Genomic DNA, 22,137 nt, shown 5'->3' with positions numbered 1-22,137 from the left:
AGTTACTTGAAATTAAAATAGCTGTCTAGTTTGAATAAATCTACATTGATAAAAGTGTCAAAAGCAGGGCTGGGAAGTTGGCTCAGTGGTAGAGTGCTTGTCTTGCATGCCTGAAGCCCTGGGTTCCATTCCTCAGCACCACATAAGCAAAAAGAAAAAAGCCGGAAGTGGCGCTGTGGCTCAAGTGGTAGAGCGATAGCCTTGAGCTGAATTGCTGAGGAACAGCACCCAGGCCCAGAGTTCAGGCCCCACGACCGGACCCAAAAAAAAAGTGTCAAAAGCAACAGTGCTGCCCCAGCATGGCTGCTTTCACACTGGACCATGTTCACTCCATAGGGGCTAAGTGCTTCTCAACAAATGCCAGGTACCTGAAGACTGGCTGGCCATGGCAGGTACATGTTAGATAAATCACAGATCACTTTGCAGGATTAGATTACTAATATATAAAAATTGTATACTACCTCTCAGAATAAAATATTCAAAGAGTTTCCTAGTTTTCATGTCCGTTACACATCATGTTAAACAATCCAAAAAAAAAAAAGGAGGGGGGGAAACTAGTAAAGCAGATGGAAGAATAACTTCAGAGAAGTAAAGTGATGTGTTGAATTACTCTCAGGGAATACAGCAAACTGAACTTCTAACTGAAGCTCAGTGTTTCTAACCATCCATTAGATGACACAGATTATGATTTTCACAGGCCCTTTCTTCATAATAATAGAACTATAGTGGAAGTTCAAAGAATACCTTTTTTTTGGGGGGGGGGGGTTGCTGATCCTGGGGCTTGAAACTCAGGGATTGGCCATTGTCCCTGAGTTTCATTTTGCTCAAGGCTAGCACTCTCCCACTTGACCCACTGTTCCACTCCTGGCTTTTTTGGTATTTAGTTGGAAATAAAGGGTCTCACAGACTTTTCCTGTCCAGGCTGGCTTTAAACTGTGATCTTCAGATCTCAGCCTCTTGAGTAGATAGGATTATAAGAATGAGCCACTGGCACCCAGCCTATAGAATTCTAGTATTTAATAGATGAGACTCAAGGAACAATGTCACATGGGCCAGTAGCAAAGAATTTTGGGCCATCCGATTTTAAGATCAGTTTTCAGCCTGGTATTTTTGCTATAAAAGAGGTGATTATTATCTGCTTCTGGGTGTGGTTATGATAGAAGAGGAAATTTTATTATAATTATATTTTTAAGTTATAAAGGAGAATGTTCTTCAATTATTGAACTTGATCTTTTTACCCCAACAAAAGAATTAACATAATTGGTCCTGATTATTTTGATATGATACAGGGAAACACCCATCAATATTTGACAATTGCCAAACTTCAAGTTGAAGAGGCTTTGCTCTTACAGAAACAAGAGGAAAAGATATCCAGTGGAAAATCATTTAACCTTTAAAAATGTTTCTGTGTGTGCCAGTACTAGGGCTGGAACTCAGGGGCTGGGTGGTGCCTCTGAGGTTTTATAAAAGGTTGAGCTCTAGTGAAGCCACAGCATCATTTCCAGTTTTTAAATGGAGAGAAGTTTCACTTTCCACCCCAGGCTGGCTTTGAACCATGTTCCTCAGATCTCAGCCTCCTGAATAGCTAGAATTACAGCTGTGAGCCACCAGTGCCAGCAATGGTATAATTTTTTTTTTTTTTTTTTGGTACGATCATGGGGTCTGAACTCTGGGCCTGGGCGCTGTCCCTCAGCTCTTCAGCTCAAGGCTAGCGCTCTACCACTTGAGCCATAGCACCACTTCCAGCTTTTTACTTTTTGCTTATGTGGTGCTGGGGAATCGAACCCAGGGCCTCAGGCATGCAAGGCAAGCACTCTACCACTGAGCCACCTTCCCAGCCCAATGGTATAATTTTTAAATGGGTTTCTGACATACCAATATGAATAAATATTCTTACTAGAAGCAAATAATAGCTATACAAAAATGAAGTATTGAGAAGAAATATCAGATCTTATAGAAGCATCCCATTCTATAGTGAAGTAGACAGGGCATTTCTCCATTATTCAAACACTCCCTTGTAATCATGCCTTGATTTTTTTAGGTCTGAGATTGGGACTCAAACATGGTACCTTCCACTTTACCCCACCCATATCTTGAATTTAAAGGTTGTAGACTGGAAATATTTGACTTCATATAAAGTTATATACATGTAAGGTAAAATGAAGTACAGTCTCATTTTAGGTATCCTTAAATACACAGAAGTTATCGGTAGACAAGGTTTCTTTTGCTTTGTAAATTTAGTGCTAGATACAGTGAGGAATTATTATTATTATCAACATCAAATCCAATCCTAGTATTCAGGAGGCTGAGGCAGGATAATTACCATTTGAAGGATAGCCTGGGCTATATTATATAACGTTTGAGTTGGCTAAACTTGATGACATTTTGAGACCCTGTCTCAAAAGACTAAGTGTGAGCCTGGGAATATGGCTTAGTGGTAGAGTGCTTGTCTATCATACATGAAGCCCTGGTTTCCATTCCTCAGTATTACATAAACAGAAAAAGCTGGAAGTAGCATTGTGGCTCAATTGGTAGAGTGCTAGACTTGAGCACAGAGAGGCTAAGGGACAGTACCCAGGCCCTGAGTTCAAGCTACAGGACTGACAAAACACAAACAAAAAACAAAAAAACAAACAAAAAAAACCCCACCCAGGGCTGAAGTAGTAGATTACTGGTAGAGGGCCTGCCTCTAGGGAAAACACCCATAGGTTGATCCTCACAACTATAAACAACAAACAAGTACACAGAAAAACAACGTCTGAGCCACAAAAATTACAGCCCACTATTGAAACTGAAACAGGAGTATTGTTATGTTTTTTTTTACAAACCCTATGCTGATTATCTTGATTAAGAAGACCTGATTAACTAGAGTTCACTTTTACTCTAATCTCTGTTTTAATGTTGAGGCAGTTGAGAGGAACTTAACTTTGACCAGGTCTCATATCCTTACCTGCTGAAAATAAGATCACACAACACTATGTCTGCTTTAGGAAAATGTCTTGGCAGAGAGGAATTACTTTTCACAAGATAGAAAGTCCTAAATCCATTTACTAAAAACAAAGAATAGTGATAAAAACTTGGACTATCATGATTTTCAGGGAGAGAAAAATACCAAATCACTGACTAAGGAGGACTGAACAGAGAAACATCATCCAGAAACCTGTAGACAAGAGGAAGAGGCAGTGGGCAACAGAGAACACTGTCCTGCTCAGAGATCCCCAGAGAATCTGTATCCCCTCCCCCAGGGCCACTTGCCAGAATGTTGGATTTGAAAGAATGAGCAGATTAACGGCTATCAGGAGCAGTGTGGCCTGGACAAAACAAAGTGAAATCAGAGATACTGTACTGCTGAACCACACCAAGCTTTCTACCTGGTTCATCTCTCCATGAACATAAAAAGAAACTTAGCCAGGGAACGTCAAACTGTGGCTGTTGAAAGGAACTCCTGTCTGCTGACTACTACTGAAGGCCAGGTAAGAAACAAGAATAGGAAAAGACACAGCCTGAAGGCCGTGCTTAAGTGTTGGTCAGCAACTGCCCACAAGGAGCCAGCACACCTCCGGGGATAGTACCCGCGTCTCAGAAGAGCTTGTCAGGCAACGTGCTGCTGATGGACACAGGCCTGGCGTTTGCCTGATCAACTGATTCCTTTGGGCCATGTCAGTGGTGACATCACCGAGAGTCTCAGCCTCCATCTTGCCTTCTCTGTGCAAAAGGCAAGTGACCCTAGAAGCAGTGGAGGTAATGTTTCAGACTTGGGCTCCCCAGACAAAGGGACTGAGGCCGGAACTTGCGCCAGGACATCGGTGTGCCAGGCTGGCAGCCATGTTGCTCCTGGGGGTAATTCTTCTCCCAAGCATGCACTGTGACCTGGAATCGGTACACGGCTCTTCCCATGAAATAGTCATCCCAGAGCAGCTGACAGTCAAGAGAGGTGAAGGTCTGGTCCAAACCGCATCGTACATGCTGTTCATACAAGGCCAGAAGCAGCTGGTTCACCTGAAGGTGAAGACAGACTACTTTGTGAGCGGCTTTCCCGTCTACAGTTACCAACGTGGTGTCCTGGAGCAAGCAGTGCCTTGGATCTCACAGGACTGCCACTATGAAGGCTACATAGAAGGAGTGCCACATTCTTTTGTTTCTGTCAACACCTGTTCAGGCCTCAGGGGCATCCTGATTAAGGAGGAGGCGTCCTACCGCATTGAGCCCATGCCCTCTTCCCAAAGGTTCGAACATGTCTTGTACGCCACGGCACATCAAGCCCCAGCCTCCTGTCGTGTGGCTTCCACACACAGCCAAGTGCTGCCCACTGGCCGGCAGCAAGAGAGCAGGGAGCCTCATCACCTCCAGGGGCTGTCCTACTTGTGGTCACACACCAAGTATGTGGAGATGTTTGTGGTGGTCAACTACCAGAGGTTCCAGATGTGGGGCAGTAACATCAATGACACGGTCCAGGGAGTACTGGACATCATTGCTCTGGCCAACAGCTTCACCGGGGGACTCAATACAAAGGTGGTGCTGGCTGGGGTGGAGATCTGGACCGAGGGGGACCTGGTAGAGGTCCCGGTGGACCTGCAGGTGGCACTCAGGAATTTCAACAGCTGGCGGCGAGACAAGCTCCTCCACCGTGTGAGGCACGATGTTGCCCACATGATCGTTGGGCATCATCCCGGACAGAGCATGGGCCAGGCATTTCTCGATGGTGCCTGTTCGAGTGGTTTTGCGGCGGCTGTGGAATCCTTCCATCACAAAGATGTCCTCCTCTTTGCAGCACTCATGGTCCATGAGCTCGGGCACAACCTGGGCATTCAGCATGACCACTCAGCCTGCTCTTGTAAAGGCAAGCACTTTTGCCTCATGCATGAAAACATCACCCAAGGAAGTGTCTTCAGCAACTGCAGCTCTGACTCCTTCTACCGTTTCCTTCTCAGACACAAAGGGGCTTGTCTGTTTAACAAGCCACAGCGCAGAAGCCGCAGGCACAGGAGTGCTAGGTGTGGAAACGGTGTGATAGAGGAGTTGGAGGAGTGTGACTGTGGGGATTCATGTGAACAGAATCAGTGCTGTGACACAAACTGTCACCTGAAGAAAAATGCAAAGTGTAGTAATGAACCATGCTGTTCTAAATGTCAATTTCGAAAAAAGGGATTCCTGTGTCGTAATGTTAATGGTGTGTGTGACCTCCCAGAGTATTGTACTGGTATGTCCGCAGGATGTCCTGCAGACAGGTATATGCAAGATGGCACTAAGTGTCATGAAAATTTTTACTGTCTTGGTGCTCAATGCATGGATCCTAGCAGTCAGTGTGCACATATTTTTGGGTTTAGGTCCATATCTGGTCCAAAAGATTGTTATAAGCATGTGAACCGCCTAGGGACACGATTTGGAAACTGTGGTCGTTCCTCTGAATCTCAAAATAACTATGTAAAGTGTTCAGATCAGAATATACAGTGTGGGAAACTTGTGTGTACAAGAATTACTCTCCTACCACAAATGAAACCCCGCCATACATTTATACAGATGCCCTTTGGAAATGACTGGTGCTGGAGCATGGATGCCTTTCAGCAAGAAGATATCCCCGATGACGGAGATGTGTGGGGTGGCACTATTTGTGGCGCAAATAAATCTTGCCAGGATTTCAAATGTGCTGATGATCCTGTGATAAAGATTCCCTGTAATTCAGAGGAACTATGTAATGGGAAAGGTGTTTGCAATGATTTAGGGAATTGCCACTGTCAGCCTGGCTTTTCACCCCCTGACTGCAAAAATGAAGGAAATGGTGGTAGTGTGGACAGCGGTCCACCTGGTAATCTAAAAGAGGAAGGTGCCGGATTTGGCCAAAATCCTGTTAAGCAGGATGATTCAATTCTAAACATAAAATTATTATTATTGAATATAATTTTTGGAATATTAGTAATAGGTATCATTATTTGCTTCATCTACGTTGTTAAAGGAGCAGAGACTGACAAAGAAAGTCATTCAGAGACTACTGAACAGGCTTCAGAAGAAGCCTTGCCAAAAGAGGAGCAATTAGAAGAGTCATATGCAGAGCCACCACCAGAAACAGCAGAGGATAAAGAAGAATTAGATGAAGAAGAAGAGTCATATGCAGAAACCCCACCAGAAATGACAGAAAAAGAAGAAGCAGAGGAAGAAGAAGAAGAAGAAGAAGAAGAAGAAGAAGAAGAAGAAGAAGAAGAAGAAGAAGAAGAAGAGGATGAAAACTGAAGCTAAATACATCCACCTCCTCAAGTACCATGTGACAATGAGAAGCCTGGGATAACAGGTTAGGTGGGAACAGGTGGGACTAGTCTCTCTCACTGGAAGCTCTACAGACTATGAATATACCCATGTGGCTGAGGAAATTCCACTACTTTTATTATTCATTTAGTAAATGAGTGTTTATTACCATATCAAATGTCTTAGTATGTTTGCTTTTTCATATTTCACTTGGAGTCATCACATGTATCCATAGATATTAACATCCTTTTCACTTTTCGAAAATGGTTTTCAGGACATACACTCTTTTATGTCACTTGTTTGACAGTCAAATGCAGGAAATACTTTTATATGATTGACTGTTGTAATTTAATCTCTAAATTTAATGAAGCAAAAAGGTTTTTTTGTTTTGTTTTGGTGACAGTCCTAGTGCTTGAACTCAGAGCCCCTGCTTGAAGTGAGAGTCACTGCCTCTTAACTGTTTTGTTAAGTGGAGCCTCAGCTCCACTTCTAGTTTATTTTGTGGATAAATGGTATAAGAGTCTCACGGAGTTTTTTGGCTAGACTGGCTTTAAATCATAATCCTTAGACCTTGGCCTTTTGAGGAGCTAGGATTACAGGCATGAGCCCACCAGTGCCTAGAAAGCAAAAAGTTGTCACTTTTTTTTTTTTTTTTTGTAGTGAGGCTTGAAGTCAAGGCCTGGGAGCTGTCCCTGAGCTCTTTTTCCTCCAGTCTAGTGCTCTATCACATTCAGCCACAGAGCCACTTCTGATTTTCTGCTGGTTTAATTGGGGATCAGAGTCTCATGGAGAGCTAAGAATGTAGCTTAGTGGTAGAGGGCTTGCCTAGCATGCATGAAACCCTGGGTTCAATTCCTTAGTACCACATAAACAGAAAAAGCCAGAAGTGGAGTTGTGGCTCAAGTTTTAGAGCACTAGCCTTGAATACAGAGATGCTCAGGGACAAAGCCTAGGCCCTGAGTTCAAGCCCCAGGACTGGCAAACAAAACAAAACAAAAACGAAAAGAGATTCTCATGGCCTTTACTTCCTGGGCTGGCTTCAAATGGCAATCCTCAGATCTCAGACTCCTGAGTAGCTAGGATTATAAGTGTGAGCCACTGGCACCCAGATTAATGTTCTTTTTTTTTTTTTTTTTTTAATAGAAAACATGTTCTTACAAGACAGCCTCTGTCTCCTTTCACTTTTACTGGCTAGTGATGAATTGCACACCCCTAAGTATCTCATAGCCAATGAACATCACCTAGCGTTAGGTAACTATTTTAAACCAATTTTATAATACTTATTATAACTAAGTTATCATACTTAACAGGGCTGAGAAAATGCATGGAATTAAAATGTTTCTTATTTTCTGTTTTAGAAAGTGTCTATTTGCATTCATATCCTGTGAGAGACCGTCAGGTGGCCCCTCTCCAGTGCAGGCTACAGAGCTCTGGAGGCGGGAGCTACTTCTCTGGGGGGAGGGCACAGAGCAAACGTATTATTCATACTGCTCATTCTGTGCCAGGAACAGGTGTCAATAAGCATTTGACTTTCATTGTCTTCACTGAAAACTCAGGTTGTCTTCATTTCAATCTCATGTAGCTCAGTGGTAGAGTGCTTACATGAAACCTGAGTGCTTCCCAGCACCACCTCCAAACCAAATCAAAACACATCAGACCAAATCAAAGGAAACCTCTCAGTTTCCCAAGGAAACTTCTCTTTGCTACTCAAGCACACAGACATCACAGAGGTTGCTCTTGGCCTAGACAATAACTGCTGAAGTCTACAATCCTTTTGCAGGTGTGACTGAATCTATGCTCTCCAGTACCTGATGAGCCTTTCCCTTCAGTAGAAAAGAGAAGATGCTGATACAGTTTTCTTGCCCAAAACATGTCTGCTTTCTCAGTGGCTGCTAAAACAAAGGCCTTACAAGTGAACACTGTCCTCAAGAACCTACCGAATTGTGTAGTCATGAGAATCACAAAGTATCCTTTCCCCAACTAGAGCTGGACTGCATTGAGTGGCAAGCTAGGAACATCATTCAGTTCTGTAGAACCAGCTGACCAAGATGGTCAACACCTGCTAAACAACTGGATGCTTTAAGCAAAGCTAACATTAAAAAGAGAGGCAAGCCAAGCACCAGTGGCTCATGCCTATAATCTTAGCTCCTCAGGAGGCTGAGATTTGAAGATCATGGTTGGAAGGCATCTCAGTCAAGAAACTGTGTGAGGACTGGGGAAGGTGGATCAGTGGAAGAGCGCTTGCCTTGCATGCATGAGGCCCTGGGTTCGATTCCTCAGCACCACATACGTAGAAAAAGTCAGAAATAGCTCAAGTGGTAGAGTGTTAGCCTTGAGCTGAAGAGCTGAGGAACAGAGCCCAGGCCCAGAGTTCAGGCCTCATGACCAACCAAAAAAAAAGAAAAAGAAATCACTGAAATAAAGTATGAATTAAAAAAAAAAAAAAGAAACTGTATGAGACTCTTATTTCCAATTCACCACGAAAAAGCTAGAAGTAGAGCTATGGTTCAAATGGCAGACTTGTTAACCCTGAGCAGGAAAACTCAGGGATAGAATACAGGCCCTGAAATTCAACCCCAGGATCAGCATAAAAAGAAAGTAAGAAATACTGTCTCCATTTCTTCCCCTCAGCATTTCCTCTCTGCCCCCCCCCCCCCGCCCCGGACTGGCTGTAGCTCTCCCCGTTCTTGTTCTCACAAACACTGTGAAACTAGTACATAGCTTTCTATATTCTTTTCTGGGCATCCATTTTTATATAGGCATTTTAGACTCATCCTTTTAGGAAAGAAATCCATATTTCCATTTCTTTGAATCTGTTTTCTCTCTCTAGTGGCAAGCTCATCAAGTCGTACTTCTAAATTAATTCTTTTCCATGACTAGTATTTCATGACTTGTTAAGAATTTTTGTTATTTCTTCCATTTTCGCATCTCCTCAAGATTTTAATTTTGGTTTTAGCAATTACAAATAGAAGACCAATGAAACCACACAAATCAAAATATAGTCCATGTAGGAGTTTCTCCTGGACCCTCTAGTTCTTTTGTCCTGCCTGCTTGTTATTACGTCCCATTGCTCTCAACCCACACAATCCGGCTGACCCACAGGACAATGACAGTCATCATGTTCAGGAAACACAGACCAGGTAAGAAGACCACCAAATGTCCTACTTCAGTCAATCCTTTTTTCCCTGAGTTAATTTGAGTTTTGAGCTGCCTGTGTCCCACTTGTTATGGAAGACAATAATCTCACAGTTGAAATGTGTCACTGTCAGCAGTAAATCATGCTAAGGGGCTGATGGGAGCCCCTCCCTCTGTTTCATGGCCTTGCAGAGGCTGGCTCAACAGGATGCCATTCTGTGGAAGGAAATTATTATTATTATTATTTTGGGTCCGGTCGTGGGGCCTAAACTCTGGGCCTGGGTGCTGTCCCTCAGCTCTTCAGCTCAAGGCTAGCGCTCTACCACTTGAACCACAGCGCCACTTCTGGCTTTTTTCTTTTTGCTTATGTGGTGCTGAGGAATCGAACCCAGGGCCTCGAGCATGCAAGGCAAGCGCTCTACCACTGAGCCACCTTCCCAGCCCGTGTGGAAGGAAATTATTAACATCTGTCCCCAGACACCTGATTAAGGGCTAGAGATTAAGGGTTCTTTAAGTCTGTTCAACTTTCTGCCCCTTCAAAATACTGTCCAAAGCCCAGAACTGGTGGCTCCTGTGTGTAAGCCCAGCTACTTAGGAGGCTGAGGTCTGAAGATCTGGGTTCAAAGCCAGCCTGGGCAGGAAAGTCTCTGAGACTCTTTTTTTTTTTTTTGGTCGGTCGTGGGGCTTGAACTCTGGGCCTGGGCGCTGTCCCTCAGCTCTTCAGCTCAAGGCGAGCGCTCTACCACTTGAGCTACAGCGCCACTTCCGGTTTTCTGGTGGTTTATTGGAGATAGGAGTCTCACGATCTCTCCTGCCCGGGCTGGCTTTGAACCGCGATCCTCAGATCTCAGCCTCCTGAGTAGCTAGGATTACAGGCGTGAGCCACCAGCGCCCAGCTTGAGACTCTTTTTTTAATGGTCAGTCATGAAGCCTGAACTCTGGGCCTGGGCACTGTCCCTAAACTCTTCAGCTCAAGGCTAGTGCTCTACCACTTGAACCACAGGGCCACCTCCGGCTTTTTTGGCTTATATGGTATTGAGGAATCAAACCCAGGGCTTAATGCATGCAAGGCAAGCACTCTACCACTGAGCTACCTTCCCAGCTCTGAGACTCTCATCTTCAGTTCACCTCCAGAAAACTGGAAGTGGAGCTGTGGCTCAAAGTGGTAGAACACAAGCATTGAGCACAAAAGCCCAGCGATAGCACCTAAGCTCTGTGTTCAGGCCCAATCACCACCAAAAAAAGAAAACAAAACCACTCTCCAAATAAACTCTAAACTGCAAATAGAGACACGGCACGTCCCATCCACTGACCAGCTGAGGGTTATTAACAGAGGTTAGTCATAGCATCTGGACTTTGAAGTTAATAGTGACTCAAATTTGAATCTTTACCTTTCAAAATTTTTTTTCTTTTTTTGGTTGTGGGCTTGAACTCTGGGCGTGGCAGCTGTCTCCCATCTCTTCAGCTCAAGGCTAGTGCTATACTATTTGAGCCACAGTCCCACTTCCAGCTTTTTGTTTATGTGGTGCTGAGGAATAGAATACAGGGCCTTATGCATGCATTCTACCACTGAGCCACCTTCCTAGCCCCAATTGTGTGTGTGTGTGTGTGTGTGTGTGTGTGTGACTTTCTGTCTTTTGGAGATGCAGTGCTGAGTTTGAACTCAGGGCTGTAGGCTTGGTAGGCCACAACTCTAGTCTTTTTTATTGTTATTATTATTATTTTTTGGGTCCGGTTGTGGGGCCTGAACTCTGGGCCTGGGCACTGTCCCTCAGCCCTTCAGCTCAAGGCTAGCGCTCTACCACGTGTGCCACAGCACCACTTCCGGCTTTTTTTCTTTTTGCTTATGTGGTGCTGAGGAATTGAACCCAGGGCCTCAGGCGTGCAAGGCAAGTGCTCTACCACTGAGCCACCTTCCCAGCACCTTTATTGTTATTTTTTAATGTTTTTTTAATTGTGAAAATACTGTACATAGGGGTTACAATTACATGAGCAAGATAATGAGTACATTTCTTATCAAGCATTGTAGCCTACTCCTTTGTTTCCCCTTCCCATCCCCTACCCCCCCAGCTCTTCTCCCCCTCCCGCCCCCCCCCCCGCCAAAGTTGTAAAGTTCGTTTTCGACATAACGACTTGTACGTCTCATTGTTGCAGTGGGTCCACCTGTATCCCTATTTAAACGATTTGTTTTTTCCCTTCCCCTCCACAAATTATAACATCAAATACAGTGAAAGCAGGGGTTATACTGTGGGGAAGGGATACTTTTTTTTGTTTTTTGTTTTTTTGTGTGAAAATACTGTACAGGTAGGTGGGTTAAAATCACATGAGCAAGGAAATGAGTACATTTCTTATCAAGTATTGTTGCCTCCTCCTTTGTTTTTCCCCTACCATCCCTTCCCTCCCATCTCCACTTTATTGTTATTTTGAGATGGGGTCTTGCTCTTTTTCCCAGGACAGCCTGCACGGGGGTGCTACTGTTTCCCACTGTAGCTGGAATGGCAGCTGCCTAATAAACACCTTGCCCAAAGCACAGCACAGCTACTGATGCGAGGATTCTCACAAACTTTTCCCCTGGGCTGGCCTGAAATAATAATCTGTCTGGCTTTAAAACACAAACACAAAACCTAGGTCACACTTTGTAGCCTAGGGTGCCCTAGGCACTTCAATTTTAAAAATCTTATTATGTTTTGTTTGTTTTGCCAGTCCTGGACTTGAACTCAGGCCCTAGACACTGTCCTAACCTTCTTTTGCTCAAAGCTAGCACTCTACCACTTAAACAAACTAGTTTTAAAAAATTAGTTTGGGTGAACTAATGCAATGGTACCACTGAAAACTGTGTTCAAAATGAACACAGTGGCTTAGTGGTAGCGTGCTTGCCTTGCATGCATGAGGCTCTGGGTTCGATTCCTCTATACCACATATGCAGAAAAAGCCAGAAGTGGTGCTGTGGCTCAAGTGGTAGAGCCTGGAGTGAAGAGCTGAGGGACAGCGCCTAGGCCCAGAGTTCAGGGCTCACAACCGACAAAAAAAAAAAAAAAAAAAAAGAAAGAAAATGAACTATACAATTTGTGGATGAGGGGTGAGAGGGAGTGGGTGAGGGAAGAGATGACACTTCGAAAAAAGAAAAGCATTCTTTGCCTAACTCATGTAACTGTAATCCCTCTGTACATCACCATTATAATAACAATAAAAAATGAAAATAAAAACGTAGTTTCTCAAAGCACAAATAAATCTAGTTACCATACTAACAACCATTCCACCTATGGATACATAGTATGCCTCAAAAATATGAAACAAGTATCCATACGAATACTTGTACATTAGTGTTCATAGTAGCACTGTTAATATTTGAAAAAAAGAAACCAAATACCCATCCACTGATGAGTAGATAAAATGTAGCATATGTATATAATAGACCATTATTCAGCAATAAAAGGAATGAAGAGAGCTCAGCATGATCAACACAAGCAGGAATAAACACCTAAATATGCTCATAATTGTAGTTTTAGCTCAATAACTAACCAGGATGCTTTCAGTTACACAAGTGTTAAAAGAAAATTATATATATTTTTCTCTCTGTCCTGTCTTCTCCCTCCACTACTCCTACCCATCTCCATTTCCTCAAGTGTGGAAATTCAAGAATGTCTCTATATCTCCAGGCAGGGTCACCACACTCCTCTCCCATCTTGTTGACCATGGCAGTGAGTGAGAGAACATACAGGATAGCAAGGACACAATTCTGGAGAATAACACCTGCATTTTGGAAAACAAGTAGGCCTAAGGTCACCATGTAGGCCTAGTCAAGCCTTGGCACGTGTACCTGGAAGCCCATTTTCTTGGGCTTTTCTATGAAACTTTTCTTTCTCCCTCTCTGATTCTAAGTCTGTGCTTTCTTCTGAGATAATAAATATATCAAGTCCTTAATTTGCCTGGTAATATTAATGAATATTTATTTTCTTTTCTCCAAGGCCTGGATCTCATTATTTGTGAATTGGCATTGAGTTCTGGGGACTTGATCTCAGTATAAAAAAAAAACAAAAACAAAAAACAACCAATCAAACAAACAAAAAATACAACAGCCAGTTGCTAGTGGCTCATGCCTGTAATCCTAGCTACTCAGTTCAAAGCTACCTTGGGAAGAAGTCTGTGAGACTCTTATTTCCAATTAACCACCAGAAAATAAAAAGTGGAGCTGTAGCTCAAAGTAGTAGAGTGCTGGATTTGAGCAAAAGAGCTCAGGGACAGCACCCAGGACCTACATTCAAGCCCCATGGCTGACAAAAACAAACAGCAAAAAAAAAGCCAAACAACAACATCAACAAGAAGAACAAACCTGAAAATTTGATAATGGTGGCAGAACAAAGGGAAGAACCTCACCCTGAACTTAAGGGCAGGGGACACAATTCTGTGGGAAACCCCAGAGTCAAACTCCAAGACAGTAAGTGTGTGTGCCTGATAGGTAGCAGTTAGGCATGAGCGAAAGAGATGAGTGAGAGCACTAGGCACTGAGTTCACTCAGGTACTGGCCCAAAAAATAAAAGAAAGACTAAAAGAAAAAAATCTTATGACAAGCCAGGTGTGGCAGAACATCGGTATTCCCTAGCTATCTGGGAGACAGAGTCAGGAGGATCACAAGTTCAAAGCTAGCCCATGTAAAACTATAAAGACTTTATCTCAAAATCTAAATAAAAACAAAAGGGGGTGGCTATAGCTCACATGGTAAAGTGCTTGCCTGGTGAACATAAGACCCTAGTTTCAATCTCTAATACTATGGCTAGGGGGAGAAGATGTTAGAAGAGAGACAGCCCACTCCTCATCCTGAAGCTTTATCAAGAACTAGCACCTGTCATAGCCACCAAACCAGCACAAGTCCTGATTGTGTTCTCCCCATTGAAAATAAGGGAACATCTGTTCTCTATCTTGTGGCTTTGAGACTACAGCCACTCCTGCTGAAAGCTATGTCCAAGCATGCCTCTGGGGACCAGGGAAGAACCCATCAGTATACTGTATCTCCAGGATCAGGAGTACCAATGCCACAGTGCTATACCTGCATGGATACCAAAACCGTAAGCCAAAATGACACCTACACATGCCCTGGGAGACCTAGGGAAGGTGTCCTTCACAGGTTACAGACTTGAGCTTGATGTTGGTGTCAAATCCCTTATATGACTTTTTTAAAAATTTTTTTTGGGTCCAGTCATGGGGCCTGAACTCTGGGCCTGGGCGATGTCCATCAGCTCTTCAGCTCAAGGGTAGCACTCTACCACTTGAGCCACAGCACCACTTCTGGCTTTTTTCTTTTTGCTTATGTGATACCGAGGAATCGAACCCAGGGCCTCATGCATGCAAGCAAGCGCTCTACCACTGAGCCAACTTCCCAGCCCCCCTTATATGACTTATATTTGTTCCCTGGAACCTGGAGATAGTATCATCTGGTTCCCAGAGCTTCAGGAGAGCAGGTGTGAGTACAATAAGCCCCAGAACCACCTACAAACCATCCATAGGACCTACAGAAGGATTTCTTCATGTTCTATAACCTGAAGTCCCACAGGACCAAGCACCATAAATCCTAGCATCACCTGTGCTCATCCGACAGCACATGGAGAAGTTCCTATCCCATCCTGGGGCTCCAGAATTGTGATGGTTGAGTCCCATAGACCTAGATAATCTCTTGTATTCATTTGGAGAGATCTGAGAGGTCTGTGGGTGCTGGTATCATAGCCTTTGCTGTCAACTATGCTTTCCCTGACTGAAGACAGGTCTCTCTACATCCTGTATCACTGAGAATAAGCCCCAGTGACATCATTGCTCAACTCTGTGTAATCCTGGGACACATACATTTGGAAGTCTATGTCCATTGTATAACCGTGCAACTACCATTATATTTTGAGCATCAGGCGCTCAAAGACATTGCTTGGATCACCCAAAGTTGACAAAATTAGACGTTATACTTTGAGCTTCCCTATGACCCAGGCCAAACACCTTCCTGACTCTCTCTAACCTACCTAAACAAAATGTCTTCCTACATAAGTTACTCAATAAAACTGGTAGAGGCAAATATTACAACAGGTGTACAGACACTAATGAAGGTACTATAAAAAAAAAACAGGAAAAGATCTTTACCAGCTATATACACATCTGAAAAGGGCCTAATATATAGAATATTCAAGGAGCTCAAGTAACTAACACCACTATCCCCAACCCACTCGCCTCAGAACTCAATAAGTGGGCAAAGGGCAAAGGAGATATATAGAGACTTTTCGGAAGACACAATAATGAAATACATGAGGAAATGCTTAACATCCCTTGATATAAAGGAAATGTAAATCAAAACAACACTGAGATTCCATCTCACGTCAGTAATATTTGTCATTGTCAATAATAAAAACAACAAAAGCTGGGCCGGGCGCTGGTGGCTCACGCCTGTAATCCTAGCTACTCAGGAGGCTGAGATCTGAGGATCGCGGTTCAAAGCCAGCCCGGGCAAGAAAGACCGTGAGACTCCTATCTCCAATAAACCACCAGAAAACCGGAAGTGGCGCTGTAGCTCAAGTGGTAGAGAGCTCGCCTTGAGCTGAAGAGCTGAGGGACAACGCCCAGGCCCAGAGTTCAAGCCCCACGACCGACCAAAAAAAAAAAAAAAACAACAAAAGCTGGTTGAGAATTGAGGAAAAAGAAAGCCTATTATTATACTGTTAATGGGAATGTAAACTAGTACAACTACTCTGGAACAACCCTGTGATCCCGCAATATCACTCTTGGGCATCTACCCAAAAGGTTACAAGTCAGTAATATAATAAAGACATCTATGAAAACATGTTTATTGATGTACTACTCATATTAACTACGTTATGGAAACTGCCCAAATGCCTTACAATCAATGAGTAGATCAAGAAAACATAATAGATACATGCAATTGAATTCTACTTATCTATCAGAAAGAATAATATATCATTTTCAGGGAAATTGTAGGCCTAGAAAAAATTAAGTGAAGTCAGGCTCAGAGAGACAAATGGCATATTTTTTCTCATATATAGAAGTTAAATCTAAAATATAAACATACATGAAAGTGTACACAGGGTTATATGCTTATAGACACAACAAAACTGACTAAAAGGATGGTATACTCAGGAGGAGTCCAGGGGTATACCTCTTTTGAACAACTGATGAACTGTTTAACAAAATGAATATCAGTGAGTTAAAACAAGTTCTGGGGGGCAAGAGAGCACTGAGAGGGGGTGCACATAAATGGAGGAAAGGGGCAGCATATATAGTCATTATATTCTATATACATTATGTAAAACTGAACTACCTAACTTGAAGTATGGGGAAGATGGGAGAGAATGGTAGAAGGGGTGACATTATTCAAGATGCGTTATACTGACTTCTGGAATTGAAACCCCTTCATATAACTACTTGATAAAAGACTTTTTGTTGTTGTTGTTGTTGGTCATGGTACTTGAACTCAAAGCCAGGGCACTGTTCCTGAGCTTTTTTAATTTTTTTTTTGGTCAGTTGTGGGGCTTGAACTCTGAGCCTGGGCTCAGCTCTTCAGCTCAAGGTGAGAGCTCTATCACTTGAACCACAGCACCACTTCTGGTTTTCTGGTGGTTTATTGGAGATAAGAGTCTCACAGACTTTCATGCCTGGGCTGGCTTTGAACTACCATCCTCAAATCTCAGCCTCTTGAGTACCTAGGATTACAGGTGTGAGCCACCAGTGCCTGGCTTCTGAGCTATTTATGTTCAAAGTTAGTACTGTACTACTTTGAGCCACAGCACCACTTCTGGTTTTCTGGTAGTTAATTGGAGATGAGTCTCGGACTTTCCTGCCCTGGCTGGCTTTGAATCATGATCCTCTGATCTCAGTCTTCTGAGTAGCTAGGATTTTAGGTGAGAGCCATCAGCAACTGGCCAAAACATTTTTATTTTATTTTGTTTTTTGCCGGTCGTGGAGCCTGAACTCTGGGCCTGAATGCTGCCCTTCAGTTCTTCAACTCAAGGCTAGCACTCTACCACTTGAGCCAAAGCGCTACTTCCGGCTTTTTTTTCCTGCTTATGTGCTGCTAAGGAATTGAACCCAGGGCCTCAAGAACGCAAGGCAAGCACTCTACTACTGAGCCACCTTCCCAGCCTCCAAAACTTATTTTTTTAAAAAAGAGAACTGGGAAGGAGGCATAACATAAAATAGAAAACAATTATTCTCCAGAAATAGATCCCAATTGGGAGGAAACTATGAAGCTCCTAAAAAACAATAAAAAATAATGATCCTGAAGAAACTCAGTTATATGCAAGAGAATAGATACAGAGACACAGAGAGATAAAGAGAGACAGATACAGAGACAGAGAGAGATAGTGAATTCAGGGTCGGAATATGGAAGTTACCAGAAATGTTAAAAGAAACAATAAGTTACTAAAAAGCAACAATGAGAAGTATTGACGCTTGAAATTTCAATGAAATAAGGAGTAGAGATCTTCCAAAAGACACTACAACAAAGAAATGAATTTCTGAACTATATATAGGATGGGTATTTTCAATTAGCCAAAAAAGAAAGGGAGAGGGTGAGGGAAAAGAGAGATATGGGGAAAAGAGTGAAAATAGTCTAAAAGAATGAGAAAAGGCTAGGCATGGTGGCTCTTCCCTAAAATCCTAGGTACTTCTGAGCCAGAGATCTGGGGAAATCATGGTTCAAGGTTATCCTAGGCAAAGTGTCAGGGACATTTCATCCAAAACAAGAACAAGCTGAGTGTGGTACATGGACCTGTCATCTCAATTACATAGGAAGCTCAAATAGGAAGATCCAGGCTGGTTTCGGCATAAGCGTGAGACCTTATTTGAAAAATAACTAAAGCAAAAAAGGCTAGAGACATGGCTCAAGAAGCAGAGAACCTGCCTAACAAGCCACCAGGCCTTAAAATCTAGGACCATACTAAAATAATAATAATAGCCTGCAAGACTTAGGGAACAATGATAAGCAAAAATATCTGTATTACAGGAATTTCAGAAAGTAGAGGGAAGGAACTGAAAACCTATTGCATGAAAAAGAAAGTCTGAAAGTCTACCAAACATGGGCATGCAGATGCCAACAGCTCAAAAGATTACAACTAGATTCAACCAAATAGACCTTCATAAAAGGATATAATATAGAAATGTCAAAAGGATTAAGAGAAAATTCTACAAACAGCAAGGAACATCTGGTCTTGTCTAGCATCTTGTCGACTGGATTACAGCATATTTCTCAGTACAAAACTTATAGTCTAGAAGAGAATCAGATGATACATTTAAAGTTCTAAAAATAAAATCTTACCTACCAGTCAAGAACTAATATAACTTATGAAATTTCTTTTTTTTTGGGGGGGGGGTCCGATCATGGGGCCTGAACTCTGGGCCTGGGCACTGTCCCTCAGCTTTTCAGCTCAAGGCTAGCGCTCTACCACTTGAGCCACAGCTCCACTTTCGGGTTTTTTTTCTGCTTCTGTGGTGCTGAGAAATTGAACCCAGGGCCTCATGCATTCAAGGCAAGCGCTCTACCACTGAGCCACCTTCCCAGCCCTAACTTATGAAATTGAAACTCCTTTATACACTTACATACTATGGTATATCTATATTTTTGGCCAGCCCTGAGCCTCTTTGTGCTCAAGGCTAGCACTCTACCACTTGAGCCACAGTTCTACCTCTAGCTTTTTCTGAGTAGTTTATTGTAGATAAGAGACTCAAGGCAGTTTTCTGCCTGGGCTGACTTTGAACTACGATCCTCAAAACTCAGCCTCCTGAGTATATAGGATTATAGGCATGAGCCACCGGTGCCCAGCTATAGATAGTATTTATTATTATTTTTTTGTTGTTGTTGTTGGTTGTGGCTCTTGAATGACTGGCCTGGGCACTCCCTCAGCTGAATCTTCAGCTCAAGGTGAGCACTCTACCACTTGAGCCACAGTACCACTCCGGCTTTTTCTACTTATGTGGTGCTGAGGAATCGAACCCAGGGCCTCATGCATGCAAAGCAAGCACTCTACCACTGAGCCACCATCCCAATCCCTATATTTTTAAGACTACTATACTCAACAAAATTACCCTTCAAAAATGAAGAGGGGGGGGAGGATTGGGTGGGGGGCCGGGGGGATGTGAAGGGTAAACAAAGGAGAGGCTGCAATGCTTGATAAGAAATGTACTCATTATCTTGCCCATGTAATTGTAACCCCTCTGTACAGTATGTTCACAAAAAATAAAAATTAAAATTAAAAAAATGAAGAGTAAACTTATTTCAAAAACAATTATTTCCTAGACTCAATAGAAACTGAGGCAATCCATCACTACTAAGACTAGTCCTATGGGAAACAGGAAAAGGAATTCTATATTAGCAATAAATGGATGTTAACTTCCTCTATGAAAACGCTAAAGCATATGCAAAAGACAAAGAAAAACAGCATGAGTGAAAACTATCAATTATGAAAGTAACAGAAAGTGGGTAGGGACAAAGAATTTATAAACTGAAAAACAAAAAGATGAACAAATTTATACTGGTTGAATGCATTTAAGAACTTCCTCAGCAGTGTCTGAGGGTTCCATTTACTCAATATCCACAACGACTTTTGCTGTTGTTTATCTTTTCACTTTAGCTATCCTGGTATGTTTTGATACTACCATGTGGTTTTTATTAGAATCATCCTGATGACAGATGGGACTGGGCAGTTTTGGTTTTTTTTTTTTTTTTTTTTTTTTTTTTTTTACTGTTTATTGACCAGTTAGATTGCTTCTCAATTTCTTGGACATGTTTACTGACTTGTAACTTCCTTATACAATTGTAGGACTTCTTTATGTGTTTTGGATATGAGTTTCTTGTCAGATACAAATTACATATAAATCTTTTTTATTTTTTCATTCTGTGTGGTTAGAGTGAACTTAAATTTTTTTTATTGTCAGGCTAATGGAACTGCTCCATTGCTAGGTGGAAAACCTGGGCATATGAACTGCATTTGATTAGTATTGGGGTTGGCCCACTCATTTGTGAGGGTAATTTCAAGAATGGTAGGGCACACCTCTTAGATTCCTAACAAGAGTCCCTCAGCTCAATCAGTTTGAGAACTGACCTTGTTCTTTCTTGGGTTTCAGGCCATGGATTCACAGACAAAGTAGATCGACTCAAACTGGCAGAAATTGTGAAGCAAGTGATAGAAGAACAAACCACTTCCCACGAATCCCAATAATAACAGCTCAAACTTTGTTTTTTAAGAATTTGAAAAATTAGCCGGGCGCTGGTGGCTCACGCCTGTAATCCTAGCTACTCAGGAGGCTGAGATCTGAGGATCGCGGTTCAAAGCCAGCCCGGGCAGGAGAGACCGTGAGACTCCTATCTCCAATAAACCACGAGAAAACCGGAAGTGGTGCTGTAGCTCCAGTGGTAGAGTGCTCGCTTTGAGCTGAAGAGCTGAGGGACAGCGCCCAGGCCCAGAGTTCAAGCCCCACGACCGACAAAAAAAAAAAAAAAAGAATTTGAAAAATTATTCCTTAATGTATAAAGTAATTTATGTAAATTAATAAATCATAATTTCATTTCCACATTGCTTACAGTTGTTACATACATTAGGGGCAGAGTTTAGTATACTTGTTTATTGGTCAAAGCTCAAATCTTAGAGACTATTGATTTAGGACTGTTTTAGTTTTAGTTGTATATGGCAATAATATTGTCAGGAAAAGACTATTTTACTTATAATGAAGTATTCATAAACCACCTGGTAGAGGTAGATAAAGGACCAACTAAGTGACCTACTGCTTAGTGAACAAACAGTTGAGTCTAATACTGTGGAATCTCGCTCAGTTGCCCTGTGCGTTTACCTTCTACACCAGTGATAGATTCACTCAAGTGCCAAGGAACTGCTGTAGATCTGTCATTGCAGATGCCTGCTGGAATTCCCAGGATGCACAGAGGGGCCTGCGAGCTGCTTCCTATGATGGAAGAGGCAGGAGCCATAGCTTCCTTTTCTTGCCTCTTAATTCCCAGAAAATAAACAGACAGTATTTCCTTTTTGTCATTGTTTGTATATATGGTACCAGTGTGTTGTTTAAATCTAGGAGCACATGCTTTGGGGTTTATTCTTTTTTTTCTTTTTTTTTTCTTTTTTTTTTTGCCGGTCATGGGGCCTGAACTCTGGGCCTGGGCGCTGTCCCTCAGCTCTTCAGCTCAAGGCTAGTGCTCTACCACTGGAGCCACAGCACCACTTCCGGCTTTTTCTGTTTATGTGGTGCTGAGGAATCGAACCCAGGGCCTCATGCTTGCAAGGCATGCACTCTACCGCTGAGCTACCTTCCCAGCCCCTGGGGTTTATTCTTAACATGTTTAACCACAGCTTTCCTTTCCCTGTTCTCCCTTTCCTGAGTTCCCACTACTTCTTTCCTTTCTCTGCTCCTCTGGCCTCTGCTAGGATGATTTTCCTGAGGTAGTCATAAATATATAATAGAAACCTGACTAGCATCTAAGATGATTTACTTTTTTGTTCCACCAACCTAGAAACCTTCCCTTTCCTCTGCAATGTTTCTGCCTGGATTTCTCATTGGCATCCTCTGAGCTGTATTTGTTTTATTTAGTACCCTCCATCTTCAGAGAAGCTGTTTGAGTAAAAAATAAGGCTAGATGCCTTTCCAGTTTTCTGTGATGAATACGGTCACAATTTTGGGGTTTTTTTTGTTGTTGTTTTGTTTTTTGTTTCTTGATCCGGTCATGGGGACTGAACTCTGGGCCTGGGCACTGTCCCTCAGCTCTTC

The 22,137-nt window shown here is 42.6% G+C and overlaps 1 protein-coding gene and 1 long non-coding RNA gene across 2 annotated transcripts in view; one reads left to right on the top strand and one right to left on the bottom strand.

Moving 5' to 3' along the window:
- LOC138826377 (uncharacterized) overlaps positions 1–22,137 on the bottom strand; it is a 53,968-nt gene that overhangs the window by 20,520 nt on the left and 11,311 nt on the right. The window lies entirely within an intron of this gene.
- Positions 3,470–5,946, top strand: LOC138826348 (disintegrin and metalloproteinase domain-containing protein 1b-like; the record flags this gene model as incomplete). The annotated part of the gene is made up of 1 exon (XM_070021417.1): positions 3,470–5,946. A coding segment is annotated over exon 1 (2,289 nt), but the record flags the coding sequence as incomplete, so codon positions are not given.

The sequence above is a fragment of the Dipodomys merriami genome, unplaced genomic scaffold (assembly GCF_024711535.1).
Source record: "Dipodomys merriami isolate MVZ:Mamm:240054 unplaced genomic scaffold, mDipMer1.0.p SCAF_142, whole genome shotgun sequence".
In the NCBI taxonomy this organism is placed as follows: domain Eukaryota; kingdom Metazoa; phylum Chordata; class Mammalia; order Rodentia; family Heteromyidae; genus Dipodomys; species Dipodomys merriami.
The sequence above is the reverse complement of the archived record's forward strand: the minus strand, read 5'-3'. Positions and strand labels throughout refer to the sequence as shown.